Here is an 18,726-nt window from a genome sequence, read left to right on the forward strand (position 1 = left end):
GTGAATGTTGGACGTGTGTGTGTTTTTCTCACCAGACACTCCAGCAGGCGCGCTGGCCGGGCGATGATGATCATCAGCTTCCTGATGAGCTTTGTGACGAAGGTAACCTCCACACTCTCGGAGCGCTCGTGAGCCTGGACACACAGGGACAAGAAAAGCAACAGGAGGTCAGCTTGGAAGCATACGGGGAGACAACATTTCACCTTCAGATTCTATGTTTACTTTCCATAGTTAGAATTCTTTAGAGAGACATGAAGAGAAATGAGAGTTAGGTTCTCTCTGGAAGATGACTGACCGCTTATAATAATATCTGTTCATTGTCTTTAATCATGTTTTCAATAATTCATCATTGTGAAAATGTTCTTTGACCTTGAGGCTGTGCAAAGAATGTCTCCTGTATTGTGTTTGTCCTTCGCAAACAAACAGCCTGAGGACAAACGGAGGTGGAGTGCTTCCCCACGGTGACACCTGAGAGGTAATCTAAATCAGAATGACCTCCGGCTCGCTCCCTGAGATCCACCGTGAAATGTCTGTCAGTGTGGAGACACAGCAATTTATCCAGCAATCCACTGGAACTGACTGGAAACGCATCTGGAGCAAACACTGATCTCTGGAGAGAAATGGGGTGGAAGTGTGTGTGTGTGTGTGTGTGTGTGTGTGTGTGCAAAGTGGAAGCTGTAACAATTACAAACCACCCGCTGTAAAATATGTTTCATTCTCAGGGGGGTAATGTGTGAGTGTGTGTGTGTGTGTATGAATGCAGCATGCATGTATGTATGTACTGTATGCATGTGTCAGACAGACTAACCGAGCCGGCTGGTGGTTCATAAACAAAGCATGTGCAGCTCGTTGCTGTTTGTCTAACAGAGCTGTGTTGACAGACCCCAACCCCCTCCTGAATTATTTATAACTGTAATGAGACCTGGAGGGGTCTATATCCTGTATGTGCACGCTAAATATGTATTAGGGTGTATATAGTTAAGCGTCAAGGAGGATGAGGATGAATGTGTGTGTGTGTGTGCGTGTGAGGTGACTGTACAGGCCAGTGATCGGTGAGTAATGGACAGCTGAGGGACGGACTCCCACTGCGCAGCTTCTAATTAACCAGTCAAAGATAGGATGTGTGTGTGTGTCTGTGTGTGTGTGTGAGAGAGAGAGAGACAGACTGTATATTCACTCTGCATGTCTAATGTGAGAGATTCCCTGGTGAGTTACACAGTATAGAAAATGTGCTTTAACAGCTTCTTTGCATGCGTGTACTGCAATATATATTCTGTATATTTTTTAATTTACCACAAACATGGAGTGAATTAGAGTTGGATCTTTTCGCATAAATATTGAATGGAAAAAGCTGTTATTGCATTAGACACAAGAACACTATGTAAAGTAACTGCATGAAATCTGTATTTTTAACTATCAAAATAACTGATTTGTCATAATAAAAGGCAAAGTTATATCCTATTTATGTAATACATATTGTAATAATAATGATGATAATATAATATTGTATAATAATAATGTAACATTATCTTTTTTTCTCAACTTTGAGAGTTTTGCTATATGCCTGTTATATGTGTTGCCTTGTAATTGCAATTCTTACTAATACAATTTCCGATGAAGATTATGTTCGTCATGTTTTTCGACAAAATTATTTGTAAATTGATTGTAAAATGTCCTATGCGGTAACTCATGAACTGAAAGTGGACAAAAGGGTGGACTTTTGTTCTTCTTCATTATTTCCATTCTAATGACTTGCCATTTGGACAATAAAGTTGGATTACTATGTTAGTTTATGGGTTTAATACGCATTAAGTAATATTTCTGATTTTCTTTTAAATAATGTTGAATTTTCTGTATTAGTTTAAACATATATAGTTCAAATAATAGGGTTATGGTCCAAATCGCAGAGAATAAAAACATTTCTTATTTATGCATATAGGTACATCTAGGTATTTTACTGAGAAAAAAAGTCAAAACTAAATATTGATTTAGGGCCCAGGGCAAAAATATGTGAACATGCACGACATTCCAGGAGATCAAGCATCATGTGTCTTTTTGCCGTCAGGCAACTCGTCCTCTGAAAAAACGGGAAAGAGCTGACATCACCTATTGCAGAGCCTCATCACCGAGAGCCAATCAAAGCCAGATGTTAGCAGCTGTATCTGGAGTTTCAGACTGACTGATTGAGGCGTGGTGACAGACAACCAGAGCTGAGTTAGCATTCTGCCTTCCCCTCTGCCCTCAGGTGACCTACAGGGGTCTAACAGGGTCTCCTTTGGGGTTCCAGCAGAGGATGGCCTGGATGCAGGTTGCCAAGGCGACCGCCAGGCAGGTCACTAAGGCCCCCTGACACGGATGGATGAGGGAGAGGAAGAGAGGACGACCAGCAGAGAAAAAGAGAGCGGGACGAAGGAGGCAGGGTGAAGGTGGAGGAGAGATAAAAGACGAGACCAGGAGAGGTGAGCCGGCCTCCTGCGAGCTCTGTAATGGGGTCATGACACAAGGGGAGAAAGAACGGATGGATGAATAAAGGAATGGATACGCAAGGAGGACAAAGGCAAAGGAATGAGGCATTCCAATACAAGAGGAAGTGGACGGATGAAAACTAGATTTCAACAGAGGAAGAATGGTTCTACACACTGAGAACACACACCAGATATTACAGCACATGGATCTCAATATTTCACAACAGAAAAACGTGAAAGGCTCGAGAGCCTAAGAAGACGACTTGAAGGCGTCCTTCATCAGTCCATAATGTCCCAAAGATGCCAAAACTAATCATGGGCGTCCTCCAAAGGAGCTAAATTGAACATACTAAACGCATTTGGCCCCTTAACTACTTCATTATGAACTGATCCAAAAGAATCTATCAGAGTCCTCTCCATCACTCTGTCAGGCCAAATGGCCTAATGACTCATTATGAAGTCTGAATTATTAACAAGCCACAGATGAAAACACCCACAGCAGTTGACTGATTACAAGAAGATTTAATAATTCATTTAATCTGTCTTTGACCTGTGGAAAACTATCTCTTTTGGAATATTTTTAAAACGTCTATTCAAGCAAGCTGCAGCAAGCCCCACTGTTTTTTGGTTTCATGTAAATTATAATAAAATAACAATAACAATGTTGAGGACTTTCTGTGTTCACTGTACGACAGGAAGTTACAACCTACTAAAAACAGTGAAAGGCAGCTCCTCTAAAACTACTTAAACCAAAGTAAACCGAAGCTGAGCTGAAAGTGATTTCAAAGTTAGAGTGAGTTGATATACTGGAACTATTTATTCAACAGCATTAAATGGAGTCTGACAAAAAGTAGAGAGAAGCTTCAAGTCTTGTCGTCATCATCAGCGTACACAAAGCCAAGAAAGCCTGACGGAACCGAACCGAAATTGACTCAACTGTAATGACTGCGTCTGCCTCCTCTTCCTCCTCCTCCTCCCAGCTGTGAGTGAACACCTTCCACTTGCTCCTCCTCATCACATCCGCCAGCACCTCCTCCTCCTCCAGCCTCCTCTGCCACGAGATGCGAGACATGTTTCCACCAAAAAGCGCAAAGCACGAAACAAGGTTTTTCCATAAAACAAGTCAGGCGAGGAGGCTGTTTTCACACCTCCGTCCACCCTCTCACGGCCTCCATCCTCTCTTCTACTCTGTGGGTCTGCTCCACCTGCTGGTTGGCCACCCGCCAAAAAAAAACAAAAAACAAAAACAGCCTAACGCCGCCTAATTGATGATGTCATCATCCAGCCCCGCAATGCAGCTCCGGCGTCTCGTCCAGATGTGTTCAAGTCCAGTTCCTCACACCCTCCAAAAGCATTCGAAACGGGCTTCATGCGTTTACATCCACCCCCCCTCCCTCTGAGCCCGTCGGCCAATCAGAACTGGAGGAATCCCCTTGAATCCCCGCCCATCCAAAAAACCCTTCGACTGCACCTCCTTCACCCCTCCTGCTCGTCTGGGAGAGTCATCTGTCAGCCCCCGGTGACTACTGGAGTGTGAAATTAAAATCGGAAAGGATGTGTGTGTGTGTGTGTGTGCGTGTGTGTGTGTGCGTGTGTGTGTGTGTGTGTGTGTGTGTGTGTGTGTATGTGTGTGTGTGTGTGTGTGTGCGCGTGCTCATGCTCGCCTGCATATGTGTGTGTGTGTGTGTCTTTGATGGAGAGATAGTTTGTGTGTCCCAGTAGAACAGAAGGTCAATAACAGGCCTGTGGGAGCCATAATGTCACCCCCCCCGCCACACCCCAGGCACTGGAAAACTGAGCTAATAGAGATGTCACCACTGCCACACACACGCATGTAAATAAATGTACGTGTTCACACGCATATAAACACACGCGTGAATACACAAAACCTGTCCGGCCCCTCCACGCCAAACAGCGATCAGCTGTTTGTCAGTAACAACAAACTGACAAGCGTGTGTGAAGGAATGTGCGTGACACAGTCTTTGTGGCTTCGTGTGACATCACACTGGCGGTCGTAAACTGCGATGAGCGAGCGAAGGAGCGCGTCACGCCGCTCCGGGACAGACTTTTCACACATCTGGACTTGTTATTTTATCGGTAAGACAAAAGGTTTGATGCAGTGATGTTTCACGAAAATTAAATATTGATTTGTTTTTTTAGAAAGACATCCTTCCTCTTGTTTGCATTTTACACGTTCAGCTGACCTAACCTTGCTGAAAACGCCCCCGGAATTTGATATTCATTGTGGCTCCAGATGTTTTTCTTAGTTAGAATTTAAATCTATTTAGTTTAATTCCACTTTTTCTTCCTTGAGTTTGTCTTTTAAATATTGTTTCAATACATTTTATGGCTTTATATTGTACTGGTGCCAAATAAATAAGCATGCCCCATGTAGCTGTTATAATATTCCATCTTTAGGGGCACATTTTTTTAAATTGAGATATTACCCATAGGACAGCGTTTCTTTATCATATGGCACCTACATGAGACTAAATAAGCAAGCTGTTGCTCAACTTACATCCTGCAGCAGCTTCTCCAGGTTCTCCTGGAGCTCGTAGAAGTAGCGAGAGGTGATGAGGCCCTCCCTGCTTTTCACCAGGCAGTCTCTGGACAGCTCTATCAGCTGGTGGTGAATGAAGCTCAGGACCCCGTCGGCCAGCGGGCAGACCTTGTCCGGGGCCGAGGAGCAGAGGAGCTCAGCCAGACGCTCCTCCATCTGAGCCGTTGCCTGAGGGCAAAAGAGGGGAGACAATTAGAGGATGAGGGGGGGGATGAGTCATAGTAGAGCAACAAGCATACCAGACATATGGAGGAATGTACGTGACCAGAAACTGGTCCCTTCTTATTAACACATGAGAAAAGACTCACCATATAAGATGCACCATATTATGACACTATACGCATCCTGATACAGTCATAACATTACATTCACATAGATACAAATTATGAATAGATATTCATACAAACTAGACTTAAATGAGGCCTTTTTAACTGCACCTGAACTCTTTTCTAGATCCAGGAAAGAGCAGTGATTGAGCCTTTTTAAGTCTAAAACTACACAATCTGAGACTAAATCAACTTTTTTTCTTCGTGAGCAGATCAACACACTTTTAACTGCACAATTAAGGTGATTAACACTTTTTTTGGACTTGTTTTCCAGGTTGATTCCTGCTCCTTCTCCCTCTTGCTCCTCTGCTACATCCGCAGTGCCTTTATTCAGTACAGGAAGTGTGTCCCAGCGGTACAAACCTTGGGAAACCTCTCCTTGTACACATGGTTCATCATCACGATCTCATGGTCGAAGGAGATAGGCGAACGCCCGGGGCTGGAAGGAAAGACCAACATAGCTTAGTAGATACACTCGGTGGTCATTGAAAGCCTCAATAGCTTGAATGTGTTGTTCTGAAATAAAGATCACAAATACAAATAAAAGCAGCTGGCCATGAAGTTAGTAGTTCAACGGATGCATCGGCCTCCAGATCTCAGCCAGTGCTCACCCTAATGCAGAGCTCCTCAGACTTTTATCAACAACAAACCACTTTTGAAATATTAAAACAAAAGGTACTTGTAAACCTGATAGAGTTTGTGCGACAGTTGACAGCTTACGCCAGTAAACTATTGCATTGAAAATAGGAATGTTGAATAACGTTTTGTTTTTTCCAAGGGTCTCAGGTAAGTGGATATTGATTTGCTTTAAATCAAACAGTCAGTACATACATACCTGCTCAGTGTGCATACTGTGGCATTTAGCAGTACTGGATTAGCAATTACTGTTCCACACCAAGTACATGTCTTCAAATGCAGGAAGCAGACATCTGATGCTTGTGATGCTATTGGTTGAAGTAAATGTGTTTTATCGAAAAACTAACCAACAGTGCCTTTCTCTCCCTTCATCTTTCAGAACAAAACTAGTGCTTATCTCTGTAGCTTCCTCTTACGAAATAGCCCAGAATATGGTTTTATATATATACACACACACACACATATATATATATATATATATATATATATATATATATATATATATATATATACATTGTGGTCCCGGAGCTGTGTATACATTGTGTGGACGGTGGACGCACGCGCCAACGGGTCCTCGGGGTCTTCATCATATGCGTTTCTGGAGCTGTGTAAACCCAAAACCATGACAACGTCTGGACTCGGATGGATGCACACACAGACCGGCAAAAAGAAAAGGTAATGCCTCTGGAGACCGCCGGACCCCGGACTGCACGTGTGTGTGTGTGTGTGTGTGTGTGTGTGTGTGTGTGTGTAGCTGTCAGCAATAAACCAGGGCTGTCCGCAGCTCAACTGCAGTGAGTGTTCGTCAGCTCTCAGGGGGTTTCTATGACGTGACAGGCTGACAGTGATGTCTCCTTCAGTCAGTGTCCACTCCAACAGAATATCAATCCATCCTTCTTTCACACAGTAGACTCCATCTTCTCTAAACTGCCCTCCTCCTGTGACTTATTATATTGTCGTCGTCCCCACACACACACACACACACACACACACACACACACACACACACACACACACACACACACACACACACACACACACACACACACACACACACACACACACACACACACACACACACACACACACACACACACACACACACACACACACACACACACACACACACACACACACACACACACCTCGTACCCTTCTCTACAATAGGACACAATAGCGACACCAGCAATATCCTTGACCTTTCTATGTCTCACTTTCCTGAGAATAGGGGATGACGATGTGTGACAGGCGTGTGTGTGTGTGTGTGTGTGTGCGCGTGTTGTGGGAGGAAAAATGATATTTCCATTCACTTTTAGGCTTTGTTAGCCAGCTGCATTATTCATCACACCCATTTCTGACCGTAAACAAAATCTTATAAAAATTGCAACTGCAATTTTAGTGTGAGATACACTAAATCATTTCTGATATGTGTTTGTTTAAAAAAAATCTTGCAATCTTCCATTGGAATCTTTGTTACATTTGTTTTTACAATCAAGACTTGTTCCCTTGATATCAATTCGGTAAACTGGTGCATTGTTCCTAAAGTTAGAAAAACTGGTCCAGTATTTATTTGTCAAACTATATTTTACAACAAAAAATAGAAAATGTTAATACAATTTAAAACAAAATAAAGAATTAACCAAACCAAACGTAAAATCAAACTAAATATGAGCGGAAGTATTTTCAAAACATTCCTAGAGGGTGTTACAAGGTGAGAGAAAGGTAGGTGAGGTATGCGATGTTAGTATGAGTCATTGGCACACACAAACACACACACACACAAACACACACACACACACACACACACACACACACACACACACACAAACACACGCATGTGACCAGTGCAATGAGGTAATGCTGTGAGTCATCCATCGGCAGCTCAAAGTCCAATTACCAGCTTAATAGGAATGAGAGCAGCCTGAATGTGACACACAGGCTGAACCTCACAGAGGCCGTTTATCATTACGCCGACACACACACACACACACACACACACACGGTGACAAGCAACGACACACACACACGAAAACAAGAGGAGTAACTGTGCTTCTATTTTTCTTTTGTTTCCGTACGCTTTGGTGTGATAATCACTTTGATAAAATCCAACTATTTACTACTATTTAGATTTAAATAGTATTTTATAATAGATGTATTTATTTATGTGTTTTGTGCATTTTTAAACATTTAATGTATCATCAGTTGAAGGACAAACAGTGTTAAAACTACTGTCAGTAAAAGCCTTTCCAGATGTTTTAAGCTGAAAACTTGCAGCAAAGATCTGAGACCATGTGTGTGCAATCTTCATTTACTAAGTGTTACTGTTTATTTTAACACCATCATTATTCAAATAGACCTTGTAGAGATGCACCTTTTTTAGTTTGGGTATGCTATTAAGTTAAGTTTATTAAATAATGACTTTGGTTTTTAAGGGTTAAACGAAGCACAGCTTCACTGTGCAGCCGCTCACAAACACACATCGTAAACATTACTGATGGACGGCAATCACTCGGCGCTTTGACGCGTTGAACTTTAAAACCCTCCCTTCATGTTCGCGCTCTTGAAAAAGAAAAAAATGGATAAAAAATCCGGACAGCCGGCTCTGCCACCGGGCTCAGTAATTAAAGGTTAGCCTTGACAGAGATGGATTCAGTGCCACAGGCTGTTATGTACATTCTTTAATTTTCAAAGACTGTCGTCTTCATTCTTCTCTCTGTATTATTCTTCCTGTGTGCTTGGCTCTCAGCAGCGGGAGCCTTGATTAAAATAAAGCTCCCGTTCAGAGAGCGAGCTGCAGAGGAGGTCGGAGTGGAATCCCCGGGATGAATAACACAAGAAAGCCAGACAAAGGCTAATTAGAGCACGGCTATATTTCTACTGTAATGGGAAATAAAAACCGCCTCGCGGCAATCCCTGTGAAAGACTTCTTCGTCATTATTTTGAGAAACGACCTTGGAAACGAGCCTTTCGAGGAAGTTGTGGGAGAGTACTTTTGTTTTAGAGCGGGGCAACAAGTTCAAAAGAAAGGAAATATTTATGAAATACAATGAGATAAAATTTCAACCCCAGGGTGTTTTGTAAAATTGGATAATTAAAACATAGGTGAAAAGGTGTTTTTTCTTTTTTTATTCCCCTCCAGCTAAGTGGCGATGTCACATGCGACAAAAGGCCCTCAAAATGTAAAAGAGCTTTTTGGTCGACGGGGTAATTGAGGTAAATCAGACGAGACAGCGAATCAGATGGTGACGGCGAGGCGGGTGAGAGAGAGAGGTGAGGAGGGGGAGGGAGAGAGAGAGAGAGAGAGAGGTGAGGAGGGGGAGGGGGAGGGAGAGAGAGAGAGAGAGAGAGAGAGAGAAAGGTGAGGAGGGGGAGGAAGAGAGAGGTGAGGAGGGGGGGGGGGGTCGAGAGGTGAGGGGGGGAGGGAGAGAGAGAGAGAGGTGAGGAGGGGGAGGGAGGGAGAGAGAGGTGAAGAGGGGGGGAGAGAGAGAGGTGAGGTGGGGGAGGGAGAGAGAGAGAGAGGTGAGGAGGGGGAGGGGGAGAGAGAGAGAGAGAGAGAGAGAGAAAAGTGAGGAGGGGGAGGGGGGAGAGAGAGAGAAAGAGAGAAGTGGGGAGGGGGAGGGGGGAGAGAGAGAGACAGAGAGAAACAGAGATAGAGAGGTGAGGAGGAGGAGGGAGAGACAGAGAAACAGACAGAGAGAGAGAGAGAGAGAGAGAAGTGAGGAGGGGGAGGGGGAGGGGGGAAAGAGAGAGAGACAGAGAGAAACAGAGATAGAGAGGTGAGGTGGGGGAGAGAGAGAGAGAGAAGTGAGGGGGGGGGGGGGGGGGAGAGACAGAGAGAGAGAAATAACATTGATGCTTCACAACTGATGTGGGCGACTCGGGAAATGAGGGGCCTAATTGACCATGACAGAGAGCAGGGCAGAATAGGGATGAGGTGTGTGTGTGTGTGTGTGCGTGTGTGTGTGTGTGTGTGTGTGTGTGTGCTGTGATTGTGTGTGTTCGCCACAGTAACCTTAACGTCCCGCGGCGATCGTTCATGATTCCACTGAAAACACCTCAGTAAAGAACTCCTGAAACCGCGAGGTGTTGGGCAGGATGAAGGTGCTCTTGTGAAAACCGATTTGTTCCATTTGAAGAATAAAGGAGTAACCATACTATACTATAGTTTGTAACCTTTGCTTTGAAAAGTGTCATATACATAAAGTTTAATATTATTATTATTTATTTGTATTTTTAAAGGAAGCTTTTAATGTGAAACATATGCACAGGAAGTGTTGTAAATCACTAACAAGCTCAATACTGGTAGAAACTGTTCTTTTTTGGAGGGATTCCTTTATTTAAATCAAGACATCTGTATAGTATTTACTAGACCTGACTGTTTACCATATAGAGCATACGTCCAGGCACTAAGATTAAGTCTTTTAGTTGGAATAGAGTTAGAATTTGGTCAAATATTTTCATTCAGCTTTCAGTCATAGGTTTTCATGCATCTTATCTTCCTATTTGAGTGTCCTTGTGTAGTTAGATTTGTGATTTATTGTATGTGACATGGCTGCTGTAGTTCTGGGTTTGCGTATTCCGAGGGCTACTTTTTACATGTTGCATGAGTACTGATATGCGTGATATGATGGAACAGAATATGTGCTTTTCCTGACGTGAATGATGGATGGCTCTCTCACTCCCAGCGTGCGGAAGGGTGGATGGTGGACGGGCGAGAGAGAGGAGTGATAAGAAGTGATGGATGTACTGCCGAGACTAAACCGGACAAGAATGGAATGACAGGTGGAGAATACAAATTAGAGACGGACACAGAAACTGTTAAATGCTAATAAAAGAAAGGGAAAAAAAAGGGGGGTGGGACTGTCATTGCTCACATCAGAGTCATACAATTAGCATATCATTGTGCTCTGCAGCTCATTTTCATTTGTTCACTCTCTCTCATACACAGACACACTTGTTTCCCCCCCTGGCTCAAATCACCATCATCATCATCATCACCATCCTCATCCTCATCTCTCCTCTCAGTCATTTCTCTTTCCTTCTCTGCTCCATATCGTCTCATTCCCCACTCCCTCTTCAATTCTCAGGACGTTCTCCTCTTACTGGTATCTTCATTCAGGGCATTCTATCAATTTGGAAGTGGATCCAAACCGGCTAACAGAAACCGGGCCCTAATCCTCAGTCTGCCTCTCTGTTGGTTATTTATCAGCGCTTGCAGACCGCTCACTAAGAGCTTTTTAATGACACTCGCTGCTGGCGGACTAATATGATGTCAGAATCTCCACCGAGGCTCGTCCACCCTAAACATGAGGGGGAGACTGTTGGCTGCAGCCTCACCTACTTTTCAATGTCACCTTCGCGGATGTTAAGTTGCTGCTACTTTGGTTTTTGCAGCTTTGTTTATGATATTTCTGATAAAAGCTGGACCACTTTGTAACCTCGCATTGTCGATGTTAATTATCCTGTGGATGGAAAATTCATCTTTTACCTTTTTGGGATTTCTAATTGTGTCTTATTTCCCAGAGATAATGGTAATGTTATATGAGGATGCAGTGTGATGGAGGATTACCACCTCAGATGGCACTTCTTTTATCTCACACACACATACACACACACACACACACACACACACACACAGGCACGCACGTGCACTGACATCAGTCAGCAAACACGGTGGGACTCCAATCAGATACACCCCACGCAACTTGGTCTCGCTTCCTTTCATCTCGGAGGAAGAAAGAATTCAATATCTCTCCGCAAAGAAACGGATATGAAGACGGGGAAGAAGCTGGTGAGACATGAAGTGTGGGTGAGGAGCGAGAGAGAGAGAAAGAGAGAGTGAGAGAAACAGAGAAAGAGATAGAGAGAGTGAGAGAAAGAGAGAGATAGAGAAATAGATAGAGAGAGAGAGAGAGAGAGAGAGAGAGAGCAAAAGAAAGAAATAGATAGATAGAGAGAAAGAGAGAGAGCGAAAGAGAGAAATAGATAGATAGAGAGAGAGAGATAGAGTAGTCTACAGAAAGAACCCAGCACTCACGGTTCTAATCTTTTATTGTGTCCCAAGAAACACAACTGTACTTTCTTTCAATGTAATTATTTCTGTCATATTATTATTATTATTATCCATATGAATTGTATATTTTTTGTGTTGCTATGTCTCGTGCTTTGGCAATATTGTTGTTGCAACATTCATGCCAATAAAGCCTATTGAATTGAATTGAAAGAGAGAGAGAGATAGATAGATAGATAGATAGATAGAAAGAGAGACAAAAAAAGAGATGGAAATCAAATAAAAGTTGAAAGAAGGATGACACAGGAATCCACACAGACTGAGACTTGTGAAAGAGATATTTGAGCTGCAGACGGACCGTGTGAAGAGGCAGGTGAGTGTCTCTGATATCAACACCTGTCATGGACACAAGTCCGACCTTTCTGGAGGCCGACGCACAAGTGCACTCTACCAGCGTGTTTGTGTGGCGTGCGTCTGCACGGTGGAACCTTTGCCTGACCCCTCACCTGAGGCTGCGGGAGCGCGGTCTCATGGCGGGGGAGCGGCGGCCCTCCTCGTCTGTGATGCTCTCGGAGCTGAAGTGCTTGGTGAGGAAGTGCAGCTCGTCCGGCGTGGGCTGGAAGGGCAGCTGGTGCAGCTTCTCCTGAGATGAACAGGAGGACTGTGAGAGCAGGAGCACAGAGGGAGCACAGATTACAACCAGCGATGGAGCTCCTGCAAGGTTAGGGCTGGGGCTCGACTTCAAGCCTAGGGCTGGAGCAGGACAAGGGGGGTGAGGCACCGGGGAGTCCCGTTCAGGGTTTACACAACTCTGTACGCGGGATTGAGAGCGTTGAGTGAAAAGTGTGAGTACTGGTGGTCAAATAAGTCAAGTCCTGCCAACCACGTCAGGCTTGGATGTTGGAATGTGAGTCCAGATGATGAACAACTATCGTTTAATGAGCTTAAACCGGCAGCTACAGATCTTTTTCAGATCTATATGTTTACAGATCCGCAGGCCTCTTTTCCTCTGCTGTCCTAGGATGCATGTATAGAGCATAGTTCAAACAGCTTTTCAAAGAGCTATACATAGGTGAAGTAGGTCCAAAACACGCAGCCATTACGATGATTTTAAAAGAGTAGTTATACGTTTAAAATGTACCCCACTTTCAACCTACATGTCTAGAAGTCTGACGTCTTTTAAATGATCAAATCAGTCACTGGGCACCGAGGGAAGTCCTTTTCATCTAACAACCTTTTTTTCCTCCTCTGTACATACAGTCTGGATCTGCGCGTTAAGAGCTCACTCCACTCGCTGCCTTTGAAGCACGCTGGGCCTCATTCTACAGGCGGGCAGGCACAGAGAAGCCTGCACACCGGGGTTTTAGCAAGGAATAGCAGAAGGTGAAGGAGAGGGATTAGAGGAGAGGGACTGATGATATGTCTCAGGGAGTGGAGGGAGGAAGAAGAGGAGACACAAGTGCAGGAGGCAGGAGTACACTTGAGGGCATCAGAGGGGAGGAAGGAAGGAGAGGAAGGAGGGATGAAGAGGGCATCGTGGCCGAGGGAGGATTTGTTGGCCTGTTGCTTTGCAGTCAGAGAGCATTTTTTATTGGGATTTTTTTCCTGACAACATATGTGGCATTTCATGGAGAGGCATAGATCGAAGTAGAGATATTTACCGAGACCGTGGAACTGGGAGTGTTGGTGCCATAGCCAGAGGAAGGCAATGAGGCCAGAGACCAGCGTCTGCCATCCGTCCTGAGGGAGAGACACAGGTGGAGAATAAAGAGATGAAGACATCATCAACAACAACAACAACACACATGTCTATAACAGTCATATCGAGGAGATGTGGCACCATCACATACAGCAAAATGAAGTTGCTGTATGTTGCAGTTGGAGGAGGGAAAATGCAAACACGAGGACAAGATGGACTGTTGGCTTTTAGTCTGCACGTAATGTATTGACAATAAGAGAAATATGCACCATCACCAGCCTTATCCTTGAAGGAACAACCGGAAATGAATGCAGGGTTTCTTGACATCTCCTCACGCCTTTTTGGGCCCCAAAGATTCTCCTCACTCCAGGGAGTTCTTTTTTTAATTTATATTTTTTGGGATGGCTCAGTGAGTGTCACAGAAGTTGAAAACAATGTTCCTCTTTTTAAATCTCATTCATGTGCACTGTTGGGCTGAAGGAGAGGAAACCCTGCAGGACACTTGCTGCATGTGTGCTCAGCCATGCGGGACGGAGGGCGGGGAGGTGGCGGCAGAAGGAGGGAAGAAAAGGGTCTACGGTGGAAACTGAGAGGTTACCTGTCAGCCCTGTGTCCGTGACTGTGAGGGAGACAAGACAGTGGTGTTGTTTTTATAGCCGACACTGACTCACTCTTCAAGCCTGTCCGAGCCCTCAAGTTTTTGTAACAATTAAAAACAAGTCACACGCAATGAAATAACTAATTCAGCTAATCCAAAGCAAACGCAACCAAATACCTCCTAAAGACTTGTGTGGCTGCAAGAGGTTGATTAAATTCATATCATGTTATCCTAATAATTTAATATGTAATTATAAGAATATAATATTTAAAATACATAGCCATCATTAAATTCAGGAGAACATTGAAAATGTAGTCATTAAATTGTGAAAAAAACATTGCTCATGGCTATGAAATATTATTTGTTCCTGATAATTCTTAATTTCAGACTAATATGAAGTCCAGATTGTTACAAATGATAAAATAAACAGAAAAGAAAAATACATACATTTTAGGACGTTATTTTATACATGTTGTCCATAATAAGGATCAAAAGCCAAACTAAAATATATGCAAAAAGAGCCAAACACAACAAAAACAAAACAGAGTTTTTTTTGTATATCCAGCAAAAGGACCCTAAAATCAAAGACCTGTCATATCAAACTCCACCACATGGTGTCACTGTGGTTCCAGCGTCTCCAGCTGCTACAGGACTGAGGTCAGCAGTCGGCCAGAGAGGGATTTCCAATTCAAATCAACATTAATGCTCTTTTTGGCTGCTGCACTACGATGAAGTTGTCTAGGACAATAGCCCCGGGGTTTGGTGCACCGGGGAAGGTGTGTTCCCATGGAAACATCATCATCCTCTTTAATGAAGATTTAAGAGGCAAGCTTGCTGAGAAAGTCTTTACATTTTACCAAACTTTGGTAAGACATCTTTTTTTAATCTTTGATTTAAAAATCGCACAAGTCCCCGAACATGCGAGCGTCTCTGACACGCACGCACGCACGCGCACACACACACACACACACACACACACACACACACACACACACACACACACACACACACACACACACACACACACACACACACACACACACACACACACACACACACACACACACACACACACACACACACACACACACACACACACACACACACACACACACACACACACACACACACACTCTTAGTTCCTCCTTCCCTTTCAGTAATTACTATCTGAGCTGAGAGCCCAGACAGATAAGAGGTTTATTAATTTGGGTTTGAGTGACAGCCTCAGAGTGATCATCTGCCTCCTCATCTGCTCACACACTATTTATTATCAGCTGCAGCTCGACTCTCAAGGCGCCGAGCCACTGAGCCGTTTCACAGCTTTTAAAATATATCAACATTAAAAGTGCAGCTCATCCAGCCATCAATTTCCAACCTTCCCGTCTGAAAACGTTGCTTTATCCTCCGCAAACGAATACTAAATGTGCTGTTAAACAAGGTAACCAGTGAAGTGACCTGCTGCAATTGTGATGTAGAAACAATGGAGAGAAAACACACACACACACACACACACACACAAAAAAAGCTGCTGATTCTGCTCATCCCAGTTTCATCCTCGTCGACACACGAGGAGGCACTGGTCTTGTCCGCAGGCTGTGACCCTCACACACACACACACACACACCCTCACACACACACACAAGTGTCTGTGAGCCTCACCTGCGTGCAGGAACAAAGGAGAAGTGTGCAGCTGCGCTGGGGGAGAAGTTGCGAGGGCTGTCCAGTGGGCTGGTACCTGAGAGAGGAGGAGAAAGAATGAGCACGGTGAAAAGACAGCAGCTCGGTATCTATGTATTTACAGAGCACAGGAAATGAGCTGCAACAAGTCACCATGGTGAACAACAGAGTCAAAGCCGATGAGTAACTACGACAGATTGGACAAGAATTGCATATTTCTTAATGTCTGTCATTCATCAAAATAACAGGAGAAGATCTAACGATGGTTATTTGTATTGTTATTTGCGGTGCAACAGGCTTTTTCCTGCTGCATGTTATGTTATGTTAAAAAGTCAGTGTGACGTCCGATTGAGGAATGTGTGAATAAACACGTGTGGGTGCCACGTTTCTTTTTTTCTTTTTCAGTTTTTGGACCGAGCGACCGCGACTGCAACCTCCGTGTCAACTGGAAATCCGGTCAAGAAATAAAAAGAATATCTAAATAAAACCACAAATAGGCTCCATGAAGTCGAGGTACCACTGAATAAGTGAATAGGAAACAGAGATTCCGTGTGATGCTCAGGCTGCACACACATCTGTCTCCGTGTTTCAGCACTGAACATAAAACATCTGCAGTGAAACCGACACCGAGAAAACAGACGATCCTCTTCTGCGTCAACTGGAGATTATTTAATAAACCCAGTGACAGACGGGCACGTGATGGATAGGAATATTCAACGCCGCTCTCTCTGCTGGCACACGCGGTGCTCAGATTGTCGGCGGTGCAGCTGATATTTCAGCAGAGGGTGGCGGACGAGAGATTAATTAAGACATTTCCACATCAATTAAGCTTTTTCTTTTCCTCAGCAGCCCGTCAAATATTAATAAGAGCATTTGCTCTCTGTCTGAGGGGAATATCCATCTCTGTCCGAAGCTGCGGAACATGTATGTGCATAGTCCGGCGAGCACGTGTGTCACGCGTCAAACGGGAGCTTGTTAGTTTCCATCACACTGGCGTGGATGCCAAAGCACACGGAGGTCTCAGTGGGGCACTGTAACACCTCATGGCTCCGACTGTGTGTGTGTGTGTGTGTGTGTGTGTGTGTGTGTGTCTGTGTGGACCATTCATCAACGTAACAAGGCAAGACTCAGGAATCCATCTCTCTCTGAGCAATCACACACAGCCGTGAGGGGTAAGCTTCTGGCGGGCATTTCCCTAATTTACAGAATAATTCAACAGATCCACGAGAGCAAAAATGACGGATCAAATTATGTCTGGAAGTTTTTTTGACAAAATAAACGAAAGTGAAGTGAAAGCTATTTATGTTCCTAAGATTCAACGACCGTAGGAACACGGTTTTCTATTTCCTAAGAAATGAGCCGATACATTGGCGGTAACTCAGAGGCTTTAATCATTTGTTGCTGAAAGGCGATCTGTTCTGATAGGTTGTGTCCCGTCTGTTTGTTTGCATGGTGCTCCGGTTTCTTTGAGTTCTTCGCCCCACTGACCTACAAGCAGCCACTGGTCACGGCTGTCATTCACAAGCAGCAGGCCCAACGCCCACCGTCAGCCAATGCCGCACTGAACCGAGACCAGAAACATCGCCTCATTTCTACCACACAGCATCATGTGACGTCCACACAGTGACTTTCATGTTGACATACTCTGATTGGCTCCAGAGGGGGTAAAAAAAACAACTCAAATCACTCCTGAAGCCTATTTGAATAATACTTTGCACTCCTTGTGAGGAGAAGAAATCACCGTGTGGATCGTTTTCTGAAGGTGAAACGTAAATCATGGCTGCGAGTACCCGGTAGGCGGTCTCGTCACTACAGGTATAGAAGCCGCTTTGCTGTCACATTTTCAGAAGGTTTTTTTTATGTGCAGCTGACAGTGACCTACTTTAGCAAAGACTTAGACATACTCCGGCGTACGAGATTCATGCAAATGTTTTATCTGCTTTGTGCCTCTTCAGCCTCGCTGCCTCTCCGGGGAGAGTGTGGTTGGGATAACAAAACACAGCTATAATTGGGGAGGGTGCGGAAATGACAGAAAAAAGAAAAACGCCTTGTGTTTTCCTCAGTGTGTGACAGGAATAAGAGAAAAGCTCGACTCCCATGCCGTCTTTCTTCCTGTCCTTCAGTACAATTACAAAGTGGCACGGCGGATTGTTTGACCGAGTTCATCAGAAGTCAGCGCACACCCGGCTGCCAATCGTCAGCTGGCCTTTACCAAATGTCAGCCAGGAGGGGAGAGGAGGGCCGCGTGGAGGGAAAGAAAGAGAGAAGGTGTGGATGTTGAAGAGGAGACAATGAAAGGAGACGTTATGGAGATGACAAGAAACTAGCGAGGAAGAAAGAAAGAGACAGAAGAAGTGGGGAGGAAACGAGGGATTTATGCAGGCTTTCAGCATTTAATAAAAGTCATTTTTGGAGAGGATTGGTCCTCATCAGCCCCTCAGGATATTAGACTTCCAGGAATCTCCATTTGATTAGCAAATGACTGGGTGATTAAAGCCATGATGAAATCTGCGATGAGGACCGGAGCGAGAGTTGGAGAGGACGAAGACAAAAAAATCAATCACGTATGAGTAAAGAGGGTCTGTGGGAATGAAGGGAAAGGTTTAATGGCCTCCAGTGGTGCATATTAATTAGGAAAGCGAGATATCACGGCTGTGGATCAGACTAGATAAAGTTTCTGTTAACGTGTTCAAACTGAGCATAAGGCTGAAAACCCCCATTTAAGCTTTTATTAACATTTGATCCCAAGTAGATC

General features: G+C 44.2%; 1 protein-coding gene across 7 annotated transcripts in view; it reads right to left on the reverse strand.

Annotated features, from left to right (window-relative positions):
- The window catches only part of mast2 (microtubule associated serine/threonine kinase 2), a 127,890-nt gene that overhangs the window by 16,398 nt on the left and 92,766 nt on the right, over positions 1–18,726 (reverse strand). For 5 of the 7 annotated variants that reach the window (XM_034531412.1, XM_034531411.1, XM_034531409.1 and 2 more), the window contains 7 exons: positions 15,954–16,029; positions 14,295–14,315; positions 13,659–13,737; positions 12,504–12,658; positions 5,715–5,790; positions 4,984–5,193; positions 33–134 (listed from right to left, as the gene is read on the reverse strand). In XM_034531412.1, coding sequence (XP_034387303.1) covers positions 33–134; positions 4,984–5,193; positions 5,715–5,790; positions 12,504–12,658; positions 13,659–13,737; positions 14,295–14,315; positions 15,954–16,029 — 719 coding nt within the window. The remainder of the gene's footprint in view (positions 1–32; positions 135–4,983; positions 5,194–5,714; positions 5,791–12,503; positions 12,659–13,658; positions 13,738–14,294; positions 14,316–15,953; positions 16,030–18,726) is intronic. The other 2 variants (XM_034531413.1, XM_034531410.1) reach the window with 1 other exon arrangement.

The sequence above is a fragment of the Cyclopterus lumpus genome, chromosome 4 (genome assembly GCF_009769545.1).
Source record: "Cyclopterus lumpus isolate fCycLum1 chromosome 4, fCycLum1.pri, whole genome shotgun sequence".
NCBI classification, from domain to species: Eukaryota; Metazoa; Chordata; class Actinopteri; order Perciformes; family Cyclopteridae; genus Cyclopterus; species Cyclopterus lumpus.